At 52.7% G+C, this 20,741-nt stretch overlaps 8 protein-coding genes across 8 annotated transcripts in view; 2 read left to right on the forward strand and 6 right to left on the reverse strand.

Moving 5' to 3' along the window:
• The window catches only part of BBK36DRAFT_1145416 (hypothetical protein), a gene marked incomplete at both ends in the record, with an annotated part of 1,819 nt that extends 1,220 nt beyond the window's left edge, over positions 1 to 599 (reverse strand). The window contains one exon of the mRNA XM_024893754.1: positions 7 to 599. Coding sequence (XP_024745131.1) covers positions 7 to 599 — 593 coding nt within the window. The remainder of the gene's footprint in view (positions 1 to 6) is intronic.
• A 1,309-nt stretch (positions 600 to 1,908) lies between these two features.
• BBK36DRAFT_153094 (hypothetical protein) lies at positions 1,909 to 4,193 on the forward strand (the record flags this gene model as incomplete). The annotated part of the gene is made up of 3 exons (XM_024897610.1): positions 1,909 to 2,044; positions 2,108 to 3,972; positions 4,185 to 4,193. The coding sequence occupies exons 1-3, from the start codon at positions 1,915 to 1,917 to the stop codon at positions 4,191 to 4,193; spliced, it is 2,004 nt and encodes a 667-aa protein (XP_024745132.1). The 5' UTR covers positions 1,909 to 1,914.
• Positions 4,194 to 5,697: 1,504 nt separating this feature from the next.
• BBK36DRAFT_1190443 (hypothetical protein) lies at positions 5,698 to 6,571 on the reverse strand. Its single transcript, XM_024896667.1, has 2 exons — positions 6,273 to 6,571; positions 5,698 to 6,191 (listed from the first exon to the last, which is right to left on the reverse strand). The coding sequence occupies exons 1-2, from the start codon at positions 6,548 to 6,550 to the stop codon at positions 5,702 to 5,704; spliced, it is 768 nt and encodes a 255-aa protein (XP_024745133.1). The 5' UTR covers positions 6,551 to 6,571; the 3' UTR covers positions 5,698 to 5,701.
• A 1,115-nt stretch (positions 6,572 to 7,686) lies between these two features.
• Positions 7,687 to 8,311, forward strand: BBK36DRAFT_153101 (hypothetical protein; the record flags this gene model as incomplete). Its single annotated transcript, XM_024897611.1, has 2 exons — positions 7,687 to 7,757; positions 7,807 to 8,311. 2 exons carry the CDS (start codon positions 7,687 to 7,689, stop codon positions 8,222 to 8,224), a joined length of 489 nt encoding a protein of 162 aa, XP_024745134.1. The 3' UTR covers positions 8,225 to 8,311.
• A 1,036-nt stretch (positions 8,312 to 9,347) lies between these two features.
• On the reverse strand, positions 9,348 to 11,550 carry BBK36DRAFT_1136728 (hypothetical protein; the record flags this gene model as incomplete). The annotated part of the gene is made up of 4 exons (XM_024893082.1): positions 11,143 to 11,550; positions 10,352 to 11,107; positions 10,060 to 10,272; positions 9,348 to 9,937 (listed from the first exon to the last, which is right to left on the reverse strand). Exons 1-4 carry the CDS (start codon positions 11,240 to 11,242, stop codon positions 9,348 to 9,350), a joined length of 1,659 nt encoding a protein of 552 aa, XP_024745135.1. The 5' UTR covers positions 11,243 to 11,550.
• Positions 11,551 to 11,980: 430 nt separating this feature from the next.
• Positions 11,981 to 12,724, reverse strand: BBK36DRAFT_1130967 (hypothetical protein; the record flags this gene model as incomplete). Its single annotated transcript, XM_024891898.1, has 2 exons — positions 11,981 to 12,478; positions 12,536 to 12,724. The coding sequence occupies 2 exons, from the start codon at positions 12,722 to 12,724 to the stop codon at positions 11,981 to 11,983; spliced, it is 687 nt and encodes a 228-aa protein (XP_024745136.1).
• Positions 12,725 to 14,565: 1,841 nt separating this feature from the next.
• BBK36DRAFT_1130859 (histidine phosphotransferase) lies at positions 14,566 to 15,302 on the reverse strand (the record flags this gene model as incomplete). The annotated part of the gene is made up of 3 exons (XM_024891891.1): positions 14,566 to 14,839; positions 15,054 to 15,208; positions 15,282 to 15,302. 3 exons carry the CDS (start codon positions 15,300 to 15,302, stop codon positions 14,566 to 14,568), a joined length of 450 nt encoding a protein of 149 aa, XP_024745137.1.
• Positions 15,303 to 17,619: 2,317 nt separating this feature from the next.
• On the reverse strand, positions 17,620 to 18,773 carry BBK36DRAFT_1190462 (hypothetical protein; the record flags this gene model as incomplete). Its single annotated transcript, XM_024896668.1, has 4 exons — positions 18,656 to 18,773; positions 18,054 to 18,181; positions 17,938 to 17,970; positions 17,620 to 17,724 (listed from the first exon to the last, which is right to left on the reverse strand). The coding sequence occupies exons 1-4, from the start codon at positions 18,714 to 18,716 to the stop codon at positions 17,620 to 17,622; spliced, it is 327 nt and encodes a 108-aa protein (XP_024745138.1). The 5' UTR covers positions 18,717 to 18,773.
• Positions 18,774 to 20,741: the final 1,968 nt, after the last annotated feature.

The following is a 20,741-nucleotide window of genomic DNA, read 5'->3' on the forward strand; positions in this document are numbered from 1 at the left end:
TTGGACGGGTGCGAGTAGCTGCTGCTCTTGTGGTGGTTCGACTGCGAGTGCGAGGAGCGCGACGACGACGACGACGTCTTGGGGCCGGGCCCGAAGAGCGACGAACCGAGGGAGCGCGCGTCGGCTCGGGGCTCCTCCCGCTGCACCAGCATGGGGATGTCGTTGTTGCCCGAGCCCGAGTCCAGCTCGTATCGCCATTTCCGCGTCGGCGCCGTCGTGCCGCCACCCTGCCCACTGGCATCCCCGTCGGCGCCAGACGATGCCGGGCCGTCCTCACCGATCCTCGACAGCTCGTGACCGCTTGGCAGCATCGGCTGGGCGCGCGACCACTCGGACGAGGTGCTGGCCTCGAAGAAGCCGCTGCATCGGGTCAGCGTGTGGCGGTGCAGCAGGTAGCGGTTCTCGACGGGCCCTGCGCGGATGAGGATCTCGACGTCGCCGCTGTGGGAGAAGACGGGGAATTCATTCTGCGGCAGATAGGAGCTGGTGCCGCCGACGTGGGAGCGGTTGTAGCGCTTGCTGCGGGCGGACGGGCGGGAGACGAGGGACGAGGTGCCGCGGATTGCGAGAGACGGAGGGGGTTCTGGTTGAGAGACCATGGGGATGATGAGGGCGAGAGAGAGGGTGAAGGTGAGGATGCGGACGGCGAGGAGGGAGATTCGGGGTTGATGGCGGTTTCACTCAGATTGCGCGTTGTTTTTGGCTCGGTTCTGTTTTGGTTGTTTATTTTTTTCTCAACTCGAGTCTTGCGAGTCAGCTTGGGTTGGCGGCAACCGGCGCAGCTGCATGAGCAAGGAAAAAGGCGAGCCAGCCAGCCAGCCCTTGTATGTTGCAGAAGTGGTGGTGGTGGTGGTGGGAGGGAGTGGGGGAAGAAGAGAGTGAGAGAGGCAATTCCCCGATCAGGTAGACAGAGAGAGAGACTGACGGACTCTGCGATTCCTGCGCGAGACGTGACGGATCAGCTAAGGAGAGAGAGAGAGAAGGGCAGTCGGGGAGAGAGGGAAAAGAAGAAGAAACAAAAGAGAAAATTGAAGAGAAAAAAACAAGTTGATGCAGCTGAAGGCAGACTCGGTGGGCCACCGCCAACCGCTCGCCGTCTGGTGAGATTGGACTGGACGTGATTGAACCTGCAGTTAGCCTCGCCCATGCAGGCTCAACCGCTAAACCGGTGGCCTGTGATGCGGGTGGCAACGGGCAAATCAGCGCCTGCAGCGGCCCCGGACGCACTGAGCAGGGGATGGTCGACGCTTGGCTGTCCAACTGCTTGCATGTGAGGTGAAGACGGATGAAGCTTCTTGGGGGTTGATGCCATCGCTGCAGTCGAATCGTATCGTGCCTTATCGTCAGAAGGCGGTGATGGATGGCGAGCCACTGGACCCTCCGGATTTCTGGGAGGCAGCTCGCCATGGGTGAATAATCCCTCCACCGCATAGCATATCCTTACGGTCTCGCATCAAGTGCTCCCACCAGCCTCTTCCATTCCCTCTTCTCAAGCAGAAACATGTGCCTGACGGCGCCCGCACACCCACGAGCCGATTGGATGCCGCGAACTGCTTGTGACGGCCTCGCCTGACGCATCGCGGCTTTAGTGCACGGCCCCTGAAAGCCCGGGACTGAAAGGTGCACTGTTTAGGGCGTTCCAGCGCCACTCGCCGGCACAACAGCGGCTCTTTGTGGCACCGATAAGGAACCCCCGGCTGCAGCTACTCGCGGCCCTTGTTGCACCAATGCAACCCTGGATTTTAAGCTCCAAAAGGTACTATCGAAGCTTCTTTTTGCTTCGTGTTTCGGTCTTTTTCACATAAGCTACAGACAGAAGCAGAGCAATTGCTTGATTGAATCTCAGCTCAGACCTGCATGGACTCTCCCTGATCGTGTCTCGGCTCGTGATACCGTGGCCTCATTTCCGGTGGAATGAGCACGCAGGCGCTGGCCTTCCATCATGCCTCCAAGCCCATCTCCGTCCAAGAGTTCCGCGATGCCGTCCTGGCAGTGTGTCGGCCGCGCTTCCCTACGGCGTACTACGCCCGGCCGCAGCGAATAGGCAAGTCTGAGCCACCGATGAGATCCTGGACGTGCAACGGCTAACCTCGGTGTCTCTACGCAGCCCTGGCCATCAGCGGAGGCGTGGACTCCATGGCCATGGCATATCTCTTTTCTCGCCTCGTCAGGGTATACAGGGGCATCAAGATAGCCGACTACCCTACCGAGACTGCCTTTGGCGTTGTCGTCGATCACAAGCTGCGAGAAGAGAGCACTCAGGAAGCTTCCCGCGTCACCCAGGAGCTGAAGCGGCTTGGCCTCAAGGCCATCATCAAGACCCTCAACTGGAGGGAGCTCAAGTGGAATGGCATTGAGCCAAGCACCCTGCCTAATATCGAGAGCGTTGCACGCACCATGCGCTACCAGGCCCTGGGATCGACCTGCCTGTATCTGCAGTCCTCAAGCCTCTTCTTTGCCCACCATCAGGACGACCAGTACGAAACAGTCCTGATGCGGCTGCTCGCCGGCCATGGATACCGAGGACTCCGGGGCATACGGGAGGCCAATGCCATTCCAGAGTGTTACGAACTGCACGGCGTCTACAAGAGCGGCCTTATAGATGATCAGATGCAGAAGCGCCCTTTTCTCAGCTTCAAGCCGCCGGGGCGGGAGATGAGGCGGTTGCGCAACATTCTGAGGGACGACAAGGAAGCAGAGCCATGGGATCAGATCAGGTCGTATCTCAGCTCAGATCACGCGTCCATGAGCTTTCCTGGCCACCTCTCCCGGGATTTTGACCCCAATGTGCCATATCTCACCCCTCTACAGAGCGAAGATGGCGGCGTCACCATCTACCGGCCTCTTCTGGAATTTGACAAAGCCAGACTCATTGCGACGTGCGAGGCCAACGGCGTCCAATGGTTCGAGGATAGCACCAACACCGATCCGACCCTCACCACCCGCAATGCTATCCGGCAGCTCACTCGGGGGCACACGCTGCCCAAAGCGCTGCAGAAGCCGTCTATCCTGGCGCTGGCTCAGCGGTCGAAACGGAGAGTTCGGCTGGAAGAAGCTGAAGCCCATCGACTGCTGGTGCGCGAAAGCGTCATCAAGGACTTTGATCCAAACGCAGGCACTTTACTCATTGACGTATCAACGCTCTGGCGCCCATCGCTCCTGCAGATGAGGCGCCCCTTCTCCCAGGCTAGGGAGGAAGCTCGCAGACGCTCTCGTCGGCTGATGGCTGCCCTGGCACTTCGAAAGCTCATTGCCTTTGTAACCCCTGAGCTTCATCTGCCGCCTTTGGCCAACCTGGAAAATGTTGTCGATCGGCTGTTTCCAGAGCTGTCACGGGAATCCGACACCGTACCAGTAGCCCAGCCAAAGGCTTTTTCGATCGCAGGTGTACTCTTCGAGCCTGTGCCCAAGATGAATTCGGCCTCGTGGCTTCTGTCCAGGGCACCGTATTCTTCGAGGCAACCGCTGCCGGAGCGGAAATTGCCTGGGTATCTGAGTTATCGAGGAGGCATACTCAAGTTGGACGGCGATGGCGACCAGCCCAGTCGCCACCGTCACTGGCGCGGGTGGAAAACCGCCAAACTCTGGGATGGACGCTTCTGGATACGGGTCAGCGCTTGTGTTGCAGCAAAGTTCCATGTGCTTCCCTTTCTCCCATCTTCCGCGAAGCCGTTCCGCATGGCCGTGCCCCCGAGAGAGCGCGCCAACCTGGAGAAGATCCTCAAGCACTATACTCCCGGAAAAGTGCGGTATACGTTGCCGGGCCTGTACAGTGTTGAGGAGTCTGCTCGGGATCAAGACGCGGAACCTATCCTGACACTGCTGGCACTGCCGACGCTGGGAATCCACGTTCCCGGCCTGGAGAGATGGGTCAAGTATGAGGCAAGATATAAGAATATAGACGTTTCCTTGCTCGCATCGCGCAAGAAGAAAGAAAGCAGAATGCCGCTCTTGGGCCGTGCTAGCCCCCCGGTCGGGAAGCAGAGCATAATGCAGGCCAAGCGAGCGCGGAAGAGCCAGTCAAGACAAGCTTCTGGCACATGGAAAGCCTCGGCATGTCAATGATGGATGGGAGTCCTGCCGCATCGGCAGTCGGCCCCCATCGCCTTTCAAGTTGAAACGCAGATGCACCAAAGAGCCAATCAATCTGGGACGCTTCGTTGAGCAGCCCACTATGGTGATAGACACAGTAACAATATCTTACGCAGCATATCATATTAGTATTACTTGCATACTCCGTATATACCGATGAGTCCGCGTGACTACGGAGCAGACAGAGGCCCGGTATTCAGGGGTGAGCCTGCTTGGCTCTAGTCATCAGCGGCCTTCTTTTGATAGGCTCTCGTTTGCCACAAACTGGGTATATGCAGCACAGCCTCCCTCAACACCGTCCACCTACTACTTTGTAGTCCTTCCATACGCACAATTTACCTCTTGACAACGAAGCATACTTGACATCGTGTCATCAAATCTCTTCTCTGACGAGCCGTACCATGTATAGTTCTTCACCGGTGGGACTCGGTACGACATGAGAATAGCCCAACGATGATATGATTTGGTCAGAGATCGTGGAACAGCCGATATCGTGGTTGGGCTCAAGCTCAAGCGGCCACATGTTGCTACCTAAACGGGAGAAAAAAAAAAGGCGAGATATAAAGCTTTATGCAGAGCCATGAATCATAATTCTAGGCAACTACACCTTACCTTACTAAGAGAAAGAAGCAAGAAACAAAAAACTCTTCATGTTGCCAGTCAAGGTACATGTTAGTACTCTGTTGTCACGCAGTCAAAGGCATGTACCACCGTCGTCTTCAGTTTGCACTTACTGGACCGAGGAAAATTACCTGAAGAGGAAACCGTTGATAACGGAGACGAGTCAGGTACGATGCTCATCGTGACTTCCTTGTTTGATATACGTTACCTTATCACGGATATGGAATTATATTGGAAGGCGTTGCCCGATTTGACTGGCTGTCGCCTTCCGAAAGATGGGACACGACGACGACGCGTGGAAGGCGAAATTCACGGTGGCAAGAACCTCTTCTCCTTTTCTTTCATCCTCACTTCACTCATCAAAATTCAACTTTTCATTGACCGTGAGTCTGAGACCTGGAACCTTGCATCCCAAGCCTTCAACTATCCAGAACGTCGTTAAAACGTGTACGATCGATGTCTGCAATCGTGCGATATCGAGGACAAGACGCCTGCTCCCTCTTGGTCAAGACCCAATACCGATCCAAACGCGCATCATAACGATAACCAGAGGTATTTCCCAAGGCCGATATCCAACAACAAGAAACAAGACAATGTTCAAACCCGCCAGGGGACATGTGCCGCATCCACATAAACAGCCGCGGAAAGCAAGCAAGTGAAACCAGACAAACAACGGAAGAGAAAAAGAACGTCGATGGAGTAGGGTGAATCCTCAAAAAACATACAATGCTTCCTCCACCATGCAGCGATGGCCGGCCCGCCGAAGAAACATAAAAGGGTGACCACGATCGGCCTGCTGATCGTATCATTATCACGACACAAGTCCCCGGATCTGCAGGAACAAGGCTGTCCAGCGTCGCGCTACTGGACACACAAGCTTGATACGACAAACCGAACTGGCAGACATGCCATGTTAAACATCATGACTGCCATTTCCGCTTGTTCAACCGCGACTCTCCAACAAGGCATCATAGCCTTGCACCGGGATTCATGAGTAATAGCTCCGGCGAGACTCGCGGCGGCCTCGATGGCGTGGCCTCACCTCGACTGCCACTGCCACTGCCGCTGACGAGCGTGAACCTGGTGCTGCGGGCATAGGATTGATGCCATGCCTTGGCTGAGGCGCTTCATGAAAATCTTTTATGTATTGAAAGTCTCCTCTGCTTATCAAGTCGTGTTCCCAGAGATGGTCGAGAAAGTCAAAGTCTGGGCGAACGTCAATGGTTCTCGCACCATGACGATAGTGGTCTGCGATGTGATGCATCCGATCTGTATAGCAGAGCTGGCGTTCTTGGACGGTGTCGGGCTCGGCGCGGAACACCCAGTCATCGCAGAACCAGCACTTGCAGTTCGCTGGCAACATCATATCGAGATGGCGGTCGGCCACATGGCGTACCCAGCCGTCGATATCGTGGAGGTCGAAAGTCTCCTCGCAATCGCCATACCAATAGAATTCGCATGGGAGCCGCCGTTGTCGACTACACGATGATACAGGGATGGATCTTGTCAGCTATGGTGGCCCAGAAAAGCAACAAAATCAGAACGCAATGAGGACGTACCCTGGTAGTACCGACGACGTGGACGAAGAGTATCCAGGCTGGTCGAAGATAGAGGAACGCCGGGTTTCACCACTGACGACGGACGAAACATGCGTCTCCGAGGGGTGGCTGCGGGAATCTTCGGACAATGTGAAGGCATACCGCTGCGCTTTGGGAAGGAGATCCAAGTGAGTGTATTCGGAGCTTCCTACCGCCGTGGACCGGACCTTTTTCTCCTGGTGTTCCTGCAAGAATCCATATACGTCCTCCGTCAAAGGCTCCTGCCCTGATGCCGCCATCCGAAGAGCCCCTGGTCGCTCCTCGAAGTTGTTTATCCTTAGTCTCTTGGGACGCCGCGGGGATGGGACCGCCTTGGGATATATTCTCTAGAGGTTGCGTTTCGCTAGGATTCTAAGGCCAGCGAGCTTTCGCACTCGACTACCTCGAAAATGGCGGCGATAACCGAATCTCTGTCGGAAATACTCGAAAGGATGACCACGGGAAGTTGACGCTCTTGCAGCTGGAGCCCCAAAGGGTCGATGCGAATGCGTTTCTGGCACTATAACGGCAGTGGTTCCGTCCGCTCGCGAAGAAGGCACAAGGATTGAAGAGAGTCAGGATGGGTTGGAAAAAAGTCGTCCTCTCTTCCCTCTCGCCTTACTGCGTCCGTCTCCTTTGGTGGTATAAATAGGGAAAACGGAAGAAAGTCCAGGTTGGGTTTGGGTTCTCTCGACTTGTGAGAACAGATGGGGTTTCTGACTGGACTCCACTAGCTGTGTAGGTGATGAGAGAGTACTGAAATGTAACAGGACAACCTATCGGGCACGAACGCAGAGCTTGATATAATTCGACGAAACCAAAATGGGTGCACACGAGAAACGGTCTGAGAGAAAGAAGTCTCCGCCATTCATACGATAGGGACGGGATACGAGCACGTACCGCGGTCATCGGACTCGGCTTGCATACACACACCCCAAGAAATGCGTGTCAAAAAGCTGGCCGACATGGTGGCTCTAAGCAATCAGCATCAACGTTACTTACATGCTGCCATCGAAGAATCCAAGGGCAATGATGGCCCTCTCGGAACCGTGACAAGCCGTCAAGCTTAGCAATTTGACATGTCCGATCCAACGCCCCCCTCACTCCTATGCCTTCCCTTTCGGCCGTCTTCAGATAGACCAAGGCAGAGTCGTGGCATTCAACGAGGGTCGTGGCATTCAACGAGGGCCGCGTCATACACCGTCGACGAATAATGTGGTAGCTTTTCACCGATATACGTCTAGTGGTTGCTAAGCAATTACGACTTTTTATCAACAGCTGTGTACGAAGTATGTTGTGGCCGAGCCACTGTGATACACGGGGTCCCTTGGCACTCACGCCAACGTGCCGCATTGTTCTGACAGGCAAAATCATCGGGCGGGAGTAGGAGCACACAATGGCCGTGGGCTTGCATTTTGGCCCCTTTGCACGATTCTCGCGGCGCTGGCATGGTATCGCGGCAAGAAGGTGTGAACCCTGAGTAACGGCACTTCCCAGTTGCTCGAACCGTGCCAAGAGCTCTACCGCCAGAGCAGAGAGGAACAGAAAAAGCAAACAGCGGGGAGACTTCAGCTCGAATTCTGCGGCTCTTTGGCCTTGGTGGAGAACCCCGCTGTCCTCGCCAGACCCCGCCTATCCAAGACCCGGAGCTGCGAGATAGTGGTAGTAAGGGACGGCAGCGAGCACGCAAGCAGCAACAGGGCCGTTGTCTGATCCGAAGCACGGAGCATCTGCGGTGTCCCACGGGGGACAGACCCTCTGCGTCGAAGCCTGAAGTTGCTGATCCCTCTACTTTGAGGCTAGCACTCAGGACGCTCGAGTTCCCTTGTCCTTACTTTAAGCATGGACCTGGTGCCTTTCCGGTGACACGCATTTGGCAATCGCAAGATGACAACTGCGGCAAAGGCAGTTGGGGACGCTCACACGTGGTATAGTTGCAGTGAATTCTTCCTACTTGGCACCCTGCGCACCTCCATCTGCACGGCCCGACGAGATGAGTGTACGGGGTAGCAGCCATGTTGCCGGCCGTGATTACTAGTGCTTGACCGTTGAAGCACTCAGATCTGAGAGGCATCGTCATTCCCGCACGACCATTCCGGCCTATTTTCTTATCAATCAAACCGAGGTTCATGGACCTCGGTGCAATTGCCTGCTGTATGACGCCTTTGCAGGTGTCGGATGACTTCAAAATCTACAATAAACGTCTCCCGTGACCACGAGATATAGATTGATGGGAGTTTTGGCGTTTGGGGGTGGCGAAAAAAAAAAGCAGTGGACAGCAAAGGGACAAGGGAAGAGACATGGGTCAGAGGCTCCGGCGAGGCACAAACGAGAAAGGGTCGTGCTACCAGCCCGTTTTGAGGTGACGTCGCGGAAGATTTTGTGCGGATTCGATTGCTCGCATTGCTCAAGGCTTCCGTGACTGGAAGGGCCTGAGCTTCCTCTATGGTTGGGATCTCCCACACATCTCTTTTTTTTCCGCTTCTCCCTCTTTCCGCTTTGCCTTCTTTACGGAGAGACACTACCCCGGACACGTGGATGGGCGTGAGAGACGGGGGACATTGGGCATCAAGACAAAACTGCGCCAGTCCCCGAGAGAGAAAGAGAGAGAGTGTGTGGGTGAGTGAGACAGACATGCCCATTACTGGCGGTTGGAGTATTAGAGTACGAGTTATTACTGGCAAACGCTCGGATGGCGTGAGGTTGGTTGGTGGGAGGGCACAAGATGGTGGCGGGTCGGCGTCAACCGGCGTGGGCGGCCCGTCTCCCGGCTGCCGCCTAGTCCTGGGTAGCTTAACGGTACGGGGACACGGAGGGAGGTGATGCCTTGTCTTGACGACGTAATGGTGCAGGAAACGCAGAAAACACCAGGATCATTTGTTTTTTTTCTTTGCTTCTTTGTTTCTTCTATACGTCTATCATGGCGTGTTGTTTTCGGACTTGTAAGCGCCCTATTTCGCCGATTGTAACTTTGTAGACAACGCACCAACAGGGCCAGCTGCTCGCTTATTAGGCGTTTTTTCTCTTCCTCTTCCACTTCTTCTTTGTCCTTTTGTCCTATTCTTCTGGGCTACACAAGACCCTCGCCTTGACAATGACGTTGCGATACTGCATGTGGCCCCCATTCTCGTCCCCGTGCTTGATGACGCCCGGGAAGACGACGCAGCTGATCTCGCGGCTGGCCAGGTTGTCGTCCTCGTCCTCCTCCCCGCCCATGTCCTCCATGGTGTCCGGCTCGAAGAGGACCTGCTGGTGCGGCAGGATGGCAGGCATGTAGACCCGCAGCCGGGCCTTTTGCACGACGAGCAGGCGCGCGAGCTCAATCGAGTTTTTGACGAGCACGCGGAGGGCCGAGTCTCGGGCGGTTGAGGTTGAGGTTGTTGCTGAGCTGCTGGCTGCGGGTGCGGCTGCGGCGGCTGACGAGGATGATGACGCCGTCGATGACGTTGGTGCGGATGTTGATGCTATTGTTGATGATGATGATGATGATGGTGGTGGAGAAGCGGTGATGATGCTGTCGAGGAGGTGCGTGATGCGGGCCATGACGGCCTCGGCAAAGGCGTCTGTGTTGTCGTGGAGGTGGTGCGCCTCGCGGCGGAGGAGGGCAAGGGTCGACGAGCGCCATTGGTTCACGACGTCGGTTGAGGCTGTTTTTCATTCAGATTAGTCCTGGGCTGACAAAAGGAGGGTGTCTTCTTCTTCTCTTTTTTATTTAAACATTAGGCAAGAGGGGGGTTCGGTTGGGGGGGAGGGGTTAATGTGGACGTACAGCAGAGAGACGAGAGGAGCCGCTCCATCTGTTGGATGTGCTGGGTATCCTGCTCCGATAGACCGACGTAGTAGGCGTTGAAGACCATGTCGACGAGGATGCTCGACACGATGGACTGGAGGAGGTGGACTTTGGACGTGTGGATGAGCTCCTCGTACATGGGCACGAGCTGGCCGAGCTCTGCAAGCGTGTCGTCGCTGGCCTTGGACAGGTCTGCTGCTTGTCAGTCCCAACCGAAACCATGCCCCATTCTCCCCCAACATTCTTCTGTTCCTCCATCAAATTCACTCACCCAGCTTTGCCTTTCGGAAATTGGTTATAACCCAGTTCTGCAGCCCATTGCCCAGCTTGGTCATGCCGTCGCCAAACACCTCGTCGCTCGTCTGGTCGTCGGTCCGCGTGCTCGTGCTCACAAAGTCCTTGAGGCCCCTGACCTGGCCCCTCAGCCGCCGGATCTCGTCGTCCTTCTCCTGCAGCTCCCGCCGGAGCACCTCGACGCCCTGCCGCAGCTCCTCGCGCTCCGCCTCGCGCACGTCCACCTCGGCCCGCAGCAGCCGCAGCTCCGTGTCCGTCCGGAGGTACTGCTGGTTCAACGCGCTGTGCTTGCCCTGCCAAAACGTCGCCGTCTCGCTCTCCGCCTGGCTCAGCTTGTCGAGCTCCCGGTGGAACTCGCGCTCCATGATGGCCATTTCGTCCTCGAGGTACGCTATCCGCTCGTCCTTTTCGCGCAGCAGGTGGGCGGTCGCGGCGGCCTCGGAGTGTTGCTGGCGGCGATGCTGCTTGGAGACGGGGCTGCCGCTGGGGTTGCTGCCGTGAGGACTGGAGCCCCTGGCCGTGCCGGAGCTGTTATTACTGCCGGGCACGCCGTCTTTGCCTTGTCCCTTTTCTTTTCGTTTTCGCTCCAGGAGCGTTCCGCCCGCATTATGAGAATCGTCTGCGCCCGTTGAGCTCGTTCCGGTCATGGCTGCGCGCGGCGGCATCACGGGCAAGTTGTCCGAGTTGTTGCCTCCTGCACCGTTGGTTGCTGTGTTCGCCCCTCCTCCTCCTCCTCCCCTCCCCCTCCTCCACCACTGCCAGCCGCACTGCTACCATGGCGATTCGTATGCGCTGCTTGTCCCGTTCGCCAGCCGGGCCCGGTGCTGTTGCTGCGTCCGCCCCCGCGGCGTTTTTCAGATGGATTCATCTTCTCGAAGTCGAGAGCGGATCGAATTCGCGGTACTGAAGTCGCTGTGAATCCGTTCATTCAAGTCGCTGAGGTGATGCCGAGGTGGAGGGCCAGGCGACGCTGGCTCGGCATGTTGGCTGATGCGTGCGGCGGGCCACTCTGGCAACTTTTATTTTGCCTCCTGCCCTCGCCAAGCGACGAGAAATGACGGGCCCGGTCCTTCTCCCTGATCTGCCCACTCTTCCAGAAATAACAGCGAAGAGGCCAGGGCAGGACGTGCTGGGTTGTTCTTTGGTGGCTGCCTGGAAGCCCGTGAGATGCGAGGGTAGTTGCAGCTGGGACAAGCAGGCAGTGCCGCAAATCTGCCGGTCGGTGGGATTGAGGGGCAGGAAATAACAGGCCGGGGGTGAATCCGGGAAGCGATTCCGGAGACGGCGCGGGGGTGGCTTTTTTGGAGCTCCGGTACTTGCACAACAGCAAGGTCATGGTACAAGTTCGAATACCCATTCACCGTGCGTTCAGCAGCGTTGGACGACTGACGAGGCGTCACAACCATGCCTGAACTTGTAGTTATAGGAATCGGCCCAAAAAGCAACTGTGGCCGAATCATTCGGGTGGAGGTGATTTCAAAGCTGTGGAAACAACTGCTTGCAAAGTATAGCACACGCGCCACTGATGGAGCGTCATGTCAGATTTTCACTGATAAGTAGTATTCCGTATGCGCCGTCAAATGCTGATGCTAAGGGACATCAAGGCTCAAAACGCAACCTCCGCCTCGACTTCGTATGCCGCGTCGTCTGTCCCTGGAATGGGTTTGGCGCCCATCCTGCACAGCGCCACACGAGTGATGGGCATCTTGTCGGCCCAGAGATAGTCGTCGTACCTACTCAAGAGACTGCGGGCATCAATTGTCAGCCTTTCCCGTCTCTTCCCTCTTCCTCCGCTGCCACTATTGCTCTTGACATATATGGTGTTGATGATGGTGGCGTGAAGCAACAGCGGGCGGTTCTCATCAATCATCAGCCCAGCTTCTTGGAATGGTCTCTGCAGCCGTTTGCAGAAATCATATAAGATGCCCTCTGGCTCCGAGGGAGATGCGTATAAGACAGCTGCCTTTGCTGGCGGTTGGATTGAATGAAGCCCTCGCATGGTCAGGGTCAGGCCGTCAGATCTCGGCGACTCGCTACCGACATTGCTGCCGCCTGATAAGGCCAATGCAGAGGGAGATGTATTTGCAGCCTTGGCCAACCTCGTCTCGGCGAGTATGTCTCTCAGCCTCAGGCCCCTGAGTATATCCGCTGCCTGCTCTACGCCGTCCCTCTTCAGGGCCATGACCCCCAGCGTCAAGTGCAGTGTCCCCAGAGGCCGAACTGCATCGTCCGGCAGACCGAAGCTCATGGCGCTGGTTACATCGGCCCGGAACGCCGCAAGAGCCGTGGCTAGCTGCGCCCCAGCGAGGGGTATGCAGAGGAAGTGTGTTGGGGTAAGTTTCGGAGGCATGCTTGCAGGCAGCCGGTTTGATGCGAGCGAGGTGCAGGTCGAAGCGGGCCGCTGTAGAAGGCAGTAGTATCTGCGAGAATCACTTGTAAGGAGCTGTCATATATGATAATCCTCTTGCGCCTAATATGGGCCGATGAGACAGTGTGAGAATGCGAAACTCTCAGTCGGTAGACAAACGTCAGGATTCAGAAGGTAGGTGAGTCACGAACAGCAAGTGAAACAGGCCATGCCGGACCATGCCAGTGCTTGACAGGCTCCATCTTATGGCCATGAAGGGTGATGGCAGCGGGCAGCGTCATCCCGGCATCATATTCCAATGTCTCGAGCATGTCGGCAGTCAGACCAATGGATGGTAGGCGCCAGCAAATAGCCGTCTGCCGTGTGTAACACGAAGCAACGGGCGTCTCGATCCAAGCGGCGGCCCTCTCAGAGCAGACGGGGTGGGACAATGTGCTTTGTACAACACACTGCAACTGCAGTGAGCCCCAGGCTTGAGGCCAGAATCAACGCCACGACGCCCAGCCACTGGGCCAAGACGCACGGGCTGCAGGCGGCATGTTGTCTGACAGACTGCAAAAGCTGAGATGTGAAATTTTGAGCTATGGGGCGCACGGTGTCGCCTCTAGAGTGCATCGACAATGGTAGCATGGATGATCAAGGTGGCGCAATGGGACTGTTGAAGCATCTTGAACCGCAGCAAGGGAAGAAGGCGTGGTGACCCAGTGTGCATTGATATGTAACTCGGGAGTTTGTGATGCTTCTTCTGAAATACGTCACGTACCTTTGCGAGAGCTGCGTGTCGAACAGAGACAGGGATAAATCGTAGTAGGTCCGTGGTGAGGTAGATGAATGAATGAAGCAAGTTCAAGTTGAGGTAGTGATATCTAAGACCTGGTGGTATAGATACTTTGAACAAGGTTAAAGGTAAGGCACCTTAAGGTAGAGGAAAGAAGGGAATGAGGCAGCCACGTGCATTGGACGTTGATCAGGCCTGCCGACTTTAGCCACAGATCTCCACCAGATCGCGCCAGGCTGCATTGGGATGGTGCCACAGACGACGTAATTTGTGAGCTGTCGATACCTTGATGAAAAGAGACGCATGGCCATCCTTCAGGTGGCTTGCTCTAGGCGACACCTCTTTTGCGCAAAAGGGGGAGCCTAAAGGACAGGATTTGGGCCAAAATTGCTTCTTCGACGGCAGGCTATCGTGGCATGGAGTTCACTGTCGAGTGTGTTGGTACCTCTTCTACTGTACTCGCACCTTACCCATACATCATACCCTTCCTCCTCCTTGTATCAGGCAGGCCCCCTCTTACCGTGTAAACCGACTTTTTGAGCTCCCAGAAACAAACAGAAAATCCACATTGCTTAGGTGCCAGAAACCCATGATTGCGCATGTAATGTAAAATACAGCCTTGCGCGTTCCCTATATCCTGCCAAAGTCTTAGGCGCCAACCCACATGCGACGAAACCCAACAGGCATGGGTTGCGGTTCTTGCTGCTGCTGCCACCACATCCAAGCGGCGGCATGAGTAAAAAGCAGTCGCGAGCGGACGGCATAAAAAATACATGAAAGCGATGAAAGACAGATAGTGAGTTGGGGAGAGTTGGAGAGTTAGAGAGAGAGAGAGCGAGAGCGAAAGAGTGAGAGGTTGGCATGCGGAGCCCTCAAACGTGTTGATGCGCATCGTTGCACTCCTCGCGCGAGAATAGACAGACAGCAGCCAGGAGCATGAGGCTCATACTGTAACAGCTTGCATCTTTGAGCTCCAGCAATGATGGCAGAGCAGGGCGCGTGGCCTTCGAAAGCATTGTCACCGTCCAACTCGGGGCGTGACGGCTTAAGCACCCTCTTCTTCCTCATCGTCCTTGTCGTAGAATTTCTTGAGCCCAAGCTCAACTTCCTCGTAGTCGGACTTGACGGCCGTGAGCGCCTCCTTGACGCGCTCTAGGCACACGTTGGTATCCGGCTCCGGTGAGCCATCGAGGTTCTCCTGCTTGCCGTATCTCTGGATTTTTTCGCAGCCATCCCGCACCTTGATCAGGCCCAGCGTCGCGGAGGAGCCTTTCAGGAAGTGGCCGAGCTCTGATAGTTTGTCGAGGTCCTTCTCGCTCCTACAAAGAACAAGGAAGCACAATCTGTCAGCAGGTGCATCAAGCAATGGCGGGGGGGATTCTGAGACATTTAGTGCTGGCGCAGATCGTTGGGAAGGCTCATCGACCTGCATGCCGAGGATGCGGAGGGAGATGCGGGGAGAGGGTTTTGAGGTCAAGGCACCAAAACCCTGTGGGAAGGCAGTGTAGTAAAGAGCAACGGGAAACAACCTACAGGGCCGTGTCCATGGACTCGAATGTCTCCTCGGCTTGCTCGAAGAAGCCGAAGACGATGGATGTGCTGAACTCGTTGTCGCCGGGTTCGTCCATCTCGAGGATCTGCTTGAAGGTATTCAGGTCGACGCCATCGCCGAGTATGGACTCGAGCTCCTAGGGGTCGCCATGCGCGTTAGTTACCGAGTCCGAGTCCGAGTTTGAGTCCGCGAGCGCAGCAAGCACGCACCTTGTCGTCGGGAAGCGCCATTGTCAAAGATGTGTCGAGAGAGCGAAATCTGCGCGCCTCAGCTGCTGCCGCTGAGCGAAGAAGACGGCCACGATGGAGGGGTCGAGGTTTGGTCTGAAGTGGGGGCCAGAGGAGCGTCCGAGGTGAACGGATTTAATATTAACGAGTACGATAGGTAGTAGGTGCTAAAAGTCGAGGAAACGCGACCCACAAAGGCAGCAAAGACGGGACAGCGAGGCACAAAATGAGGATCTTCGGGCGAAGGCGGCTCGGATAGCACGAGTGAATGGCTGGTAGGGCTAACTGGCGTAGAGTAAGAAGAAGAAGAAGCTGGTCAGCAGAGGGAGAAAGGCAGGGAGCGAAAGAGGAAAAGATGGCAAAGAGCAAAAGGAGAAAAATAGATGGATAAGATGGAGGCTTTTTGGCTGATGTGGACAGGGGACTGCGCATGAGCTGCGAGGCGAGAGGGGAGCAGCGAGGAGGGGTCTCTCTCGGTACGGAGTACTTGTACATGTCGGGTGGCAGAAATGGCCGACTCAGCACAGGAAGCGAACGAATGGCCGCGATTCCGAGGTCTGGCGGGGATTTGGGGGGTTCCAGGCAACATTGGCGGACGTGGGCTTACTGTGATGGTTTCCGGCTATTGCTGAGGATGGGGACAAGACCAGTTCGCTGCAGGGAGTGGAAGGTAGTCTATTAGAGAAGCAGCTGGAAGGACAACGAGGCCGGCACAGAGAGGAGATGCTGAGGGATGGCGAGGGCAAAGTTGGGTTGAGGCGCTGAGCATCAACTGAAGTCACTGAGGGGCATGTCAACCAGAGCTCAATCGCCGTAAGGCCCTGTGGCCGCTGGAGGATTGCCCTGGATCACTGCCCAATTACTGGCACAGTACGGGGTACACGGCGGTACTTTGACCCAGCAGCATTGCAATCCATGGAAGCCACTTGATCCGTCAGCTTCTATTACAGGCCAGCCCTGGGCCAGGACCACAGAGGCGTACAAGTAAACATGTAGTGCTACGCAGGTCCGCGCTCTTGTTGAGCATCAAGTGCTCAGTGGTTGCATGGCAAGAACCCTTTGTTTCCATTCCCATACCTTTACCCTCAGCTGGAGCAACGCTGGGTGGTGGCAACCGGGAGTAAGCCCACAACCGTCGTGGGCAAACCTGGCGGGCGAACAAACACGAACTTCGAGTCATCTTCGCCCAAACAAGTCAAAAAAAAAAAACAGAAGATAAGGTAGATATCAAGAAAGGATATAGTACTCGTACTCTCTGCCTCAATTCCACCCCAAGACGCAAGCCAAGATTCTTTGGTTTGTGGCAGCTGATATGGAACTCAAAGAAGGATGGAGAATTTTTCTGGCTCGTTTCCCTGTTTGAACCCTTCAGTGTTTATTGTTCCCCATCAATGGTTTAGAAGGAGGGGGGGCAGATAATAGGACGGAATGACCACGCCCTTTTCGTTTCCTCTTTTCTCCTTTGCAGGGCCTAGGAAGCGGATGCAGTTCGAGCACCCTCGGGCTCACCTGTGCCAGTATTCGTCCAGCAGAGCAAAGGGGCGTCTCCGCGTCTCACCGGCCGAAGACCAAATCAGTCCAAGTCAGGCCAAGTCACCCCCGGTTTTTGCCAGTCGAGCTTTTAAGCGGCTGCATGCACGCATGGCCCAGGACAGGGAGCAGGACAAGGACCAGGCGTCGAGCTGCGCCAGTAGCAGCCAAACCCAGTCCCCTCCATGCGCCAAAAGACGTCAGTGCCCCTCTCCCCACTGACGTCTTGTGTCCATGCCTGCCTGCCTTTGTCACAGCGGGCCGCATAGTGGGTGCGGTGGGGATGCAGGCCTGAAGATTGGTTGAGGTGCGTCGTCTGCAGTAGCAGCAAGGATCCGGTGGTGTCTGGTGTGTGTGTCTGAGAGCGAAACGAGACGAGAAATACCTGCGAAAACACCATACGGCGGTTGCATTTCGAGGTATTTCGTCTCCATACCGTGGACGCAGGGTGGTCGACCGTCTTTTCTCCATCTTCTCTTCTTTCTTGTTCGATTTTTTCCATCTTTTTGCCATCCTGCTGTTCCCTCACTGCATGCTGCAGCATGCAGCCTCGCGCAGAAGCCGGGCAACCTGGCTGAGCAATTCTCATCGGCCGTTTGTGGCGCTGTCATCACATCACCGTCAACGTCGCCTATCGCGAGCATCTCGGCACGCGGCGCCAAAAGATGATGGTCTCCTGCCAGTCCCGCTTCGTCTCGATACAAGTCCTGGAAATAGTCGCAGTCTTGCTACCGATGCAGGAGCTGGCCCGAGTCCGCGGCAGCGCTTGGATGGGGGAAATGGCGCGATATCAGCTCTCACCACCAACCCGCACCAGGGCTTCTTCAAGGCGTCCAGGCCAGGCTTGGTAGCTGGACAGCACAAAATCCCAGCCGCTGGCCGCGCCGTCGCTGCTCTAGTCGCTCTCACCACTCAGAAACAGGCAACGGGGAAACCCCTCCGTCCGCTGGCGGAGAGCAGGTAACTCCACCCCGGGTCTGGAAGATGAATCTCATCCCCCTCCTCTTTTCTCTCCGGGGACATTCTGGAGGGGGCAGTTAATCTAAACGTATCTTCTGTGCGTGTGGTAAGGCCGTGCTCACACAAATGAGGCACGATTATTACTCACTCGCATGTATTCGCATGTACTGTAATGAGCGACCTGTGCGAGTTGTCTTAGTGCCCAGTGATATCCCGACATGCAGACGACACTAAGCTTTTCGAGTTGGCGGACATAGTACATACATGTCGGGTGCTTGCAGCCAGGGTCCCGCGTGAAACCCAGGCATCCACCATCGCAGCGGGCGAACTGGGGCCCTGCAGTTGGGCCGCTGGACGGCCACAGCAGGCACCAGACGGGTCTTGCGAAAAAGCTAATGTGGTGCAGAAGGTCTCCGTGCAGGGGATACTGGGGGTAAAGGCCGAATGGCATGAGGTCTGTCTTGGAAGGTTGAGAGAAAAGATGGAGGGGAGGGGCTCTCCTGCAAAGCTGCAGGGAGTTGAGGCGATTTTGGCTAGGCGGGAGGAGAGGGAAGAGGAAGAGGTGGAAGATGAGGAGGGAGAAAAGAAAGCCGCGTGATGGAGGGTGAATGGGTGGTTGATGGCCTCGATTGCCACCAGATTGAGGATTGCATGTTGTGTGTATATAAGGGTACCAGACGCTATTGATAAAGGGCGAGTGGCAATACGGCCAAGGTGGTTGATGCTGAAGCTGTAGATTCCTTCCCATGCCGAGACGAAGAAGCATTTGACGAACCCAAGTCCTGGTGTTTTGGTTATGATTAATGTAAGGGTACCGGCTTTCAACTCGCACTCATCCAGACTTGGAGGTACCCAGCGGTACTTACAAACTGCAGTTGACCGCTTCAGCCTCCTGGCTCCCGAGCTGATGGCGCCCATTACGTCCATGGCTGCAGGGGGTTCGTGAAGGCGGGAGGCGGCTACGTCATCGTGCAAGGGCTCCTCCCTGGCCAGCCATGCATCTGGCCGGTCTAGATTGATTCCATGAGGCCCAAAGCAACCGCAAATCCGCGCTGATGCCGCACAGTATTAGAATCCCGTGTACATGTACTTTTTGTTCTCGTTCCTGGAGAATTGAAGCTATCATTAGTAGACGAGTGGTTTTGGTCCTCTTGAATGATAAACAAGCTGAATTCAGTAGCCGTTTTAAAGGCCAAAAGCGAGAATGTATAGGAATATCTCGACCTAGATACCTACTTCTAATCGGGCCGTGATTTAACTTGTCTAACTGCTATTTAGCAGATTAGATAAGATATATAAAAATATTACTATTCTTAAATTAGTAGGGATTTATAGCATAATTAAAGGAAAAAATACTTTATTAAGGATAATCCCTAAGTACCCTCTGTTATTAATATACTATACTAGTAGAGGCTGTATATATTATTATAAAAGGCATAATTACTAAGAAAATATAAGAATTCTACTAAATTTAATAAATAATAAGTATAAATTAAAACTATTTATACTTATATTATAAAATATATATACTATCTTACTAGTTTATTAAAATTTAGCTAGGTTATTATAATATTATAAATTTAATTATAAGTAATATTATTAAAATTAACTAGCTAGTATTAAATATAGTTATTAATAACTGCTATAAGGCTAAGGAGGACCTTTATATAGCTATTTTTATATTAATATATATTACCTTAATAATTAAGCTTATTAATAACTTACTTAAGATCTTTCCTGCTATTAATTAAGAGAGGCTGGCTAGTATTAATAATACTAGCACTCTTTTTTAAAGTATCTTTATAGCCTTAAGGTAATATTATAAACAGCTCTTAGCCTTATTAAATAGGTTATTTATTACCCTTTTTTATATAAAAAAGGGTGTGTTTTTTAACCTTTACTAATAGCTTTATATTAATACTAGTATAAGTAAGAACTAATAGTAGTTAATTAAGTAAAAGGTAATAATATTTTTATAAATTTATATATATAGTAAGTTATAAAAGAATATAGTATTATGCTTTTAAATAAGCTAAAGTATAGTATTATAAGTTTTTTATAAACTAAAAGAACTTATATAATAACTATATATATATTTTATTTAGTAGCTAGATTTAATATATCTCTTACTAGCTATAAAGTTAAAGCTTAAGTTTTTAGCCTTTAATAGTATAATTAAGGCTATTAATAATATACTTATTTTAGCTTATATTCCTTTTATATATTAATAAAAATTTTAGTTAAAAAAGAGTAATATATTATAAAATATATTTATAGCTATTACCTTTAATAGCTTATTTAGCTATATTTTTACTAATATTAAAGGATTTATTAATAACTTAGCTTTTTTATAATATATATTAATATAGTTATTTATAATACCTTTTATATAATATTATTTAAATAATACTAGCTTTAAGCTATAGCTTAGTATAATAACTTTTTATAAAAATAATATATATTATTATTTATAAGACTAAGGAATAGTAGTATAATGCCTTTAAAATAAAAAAGAGCTTTTTAACTTATAATATGCTTAAAAGAGGGCTATTATTAAGTAAGTCTTTAATAAATATAAATAAAAGTAAAAGATTATATACTATAGTGCTATTAAGTATATATTTTAAGACTAGGTTTAAATTATATATATAGTTATTAGTTTATTTAACTTTATTAAGCTTAAAAGAAGAATACTAAAGTAGTATTATAAGGAGGAGTAACTTATCCTAACTAATTATAAGTATAATATTATAAAATCTACTTAAGAATATATTAAGGCTATTATCTTATTATTAAACATAGAGGATTTAAAAGAATATATTACTTTATAAGCCTAGAGATATTATTAATAATATTTAAAATATAGTAATAATAATACTAACTTTAATAATAATAATAATAATAATAATAATAATAATAATAATAATAATAATAATAATAATAATAATAATA

Source organism: Trichoderma citrinoviride (assembly GCF_003025115.1).
Source record: "Trichoderma citrinoviride strain TUCIM 6016 unplaced genomic scaffold BBK36scaffold_22, whole genome shotgun sequence".
In the NCBI taxonomy this organism is placed as follows: Eukaryota; Fungi; Ascomycota; class Sordariomycetes; order Hypocreales; family Hypocreaceae; genus Trichoderma; species Trichoderma citrinoviride.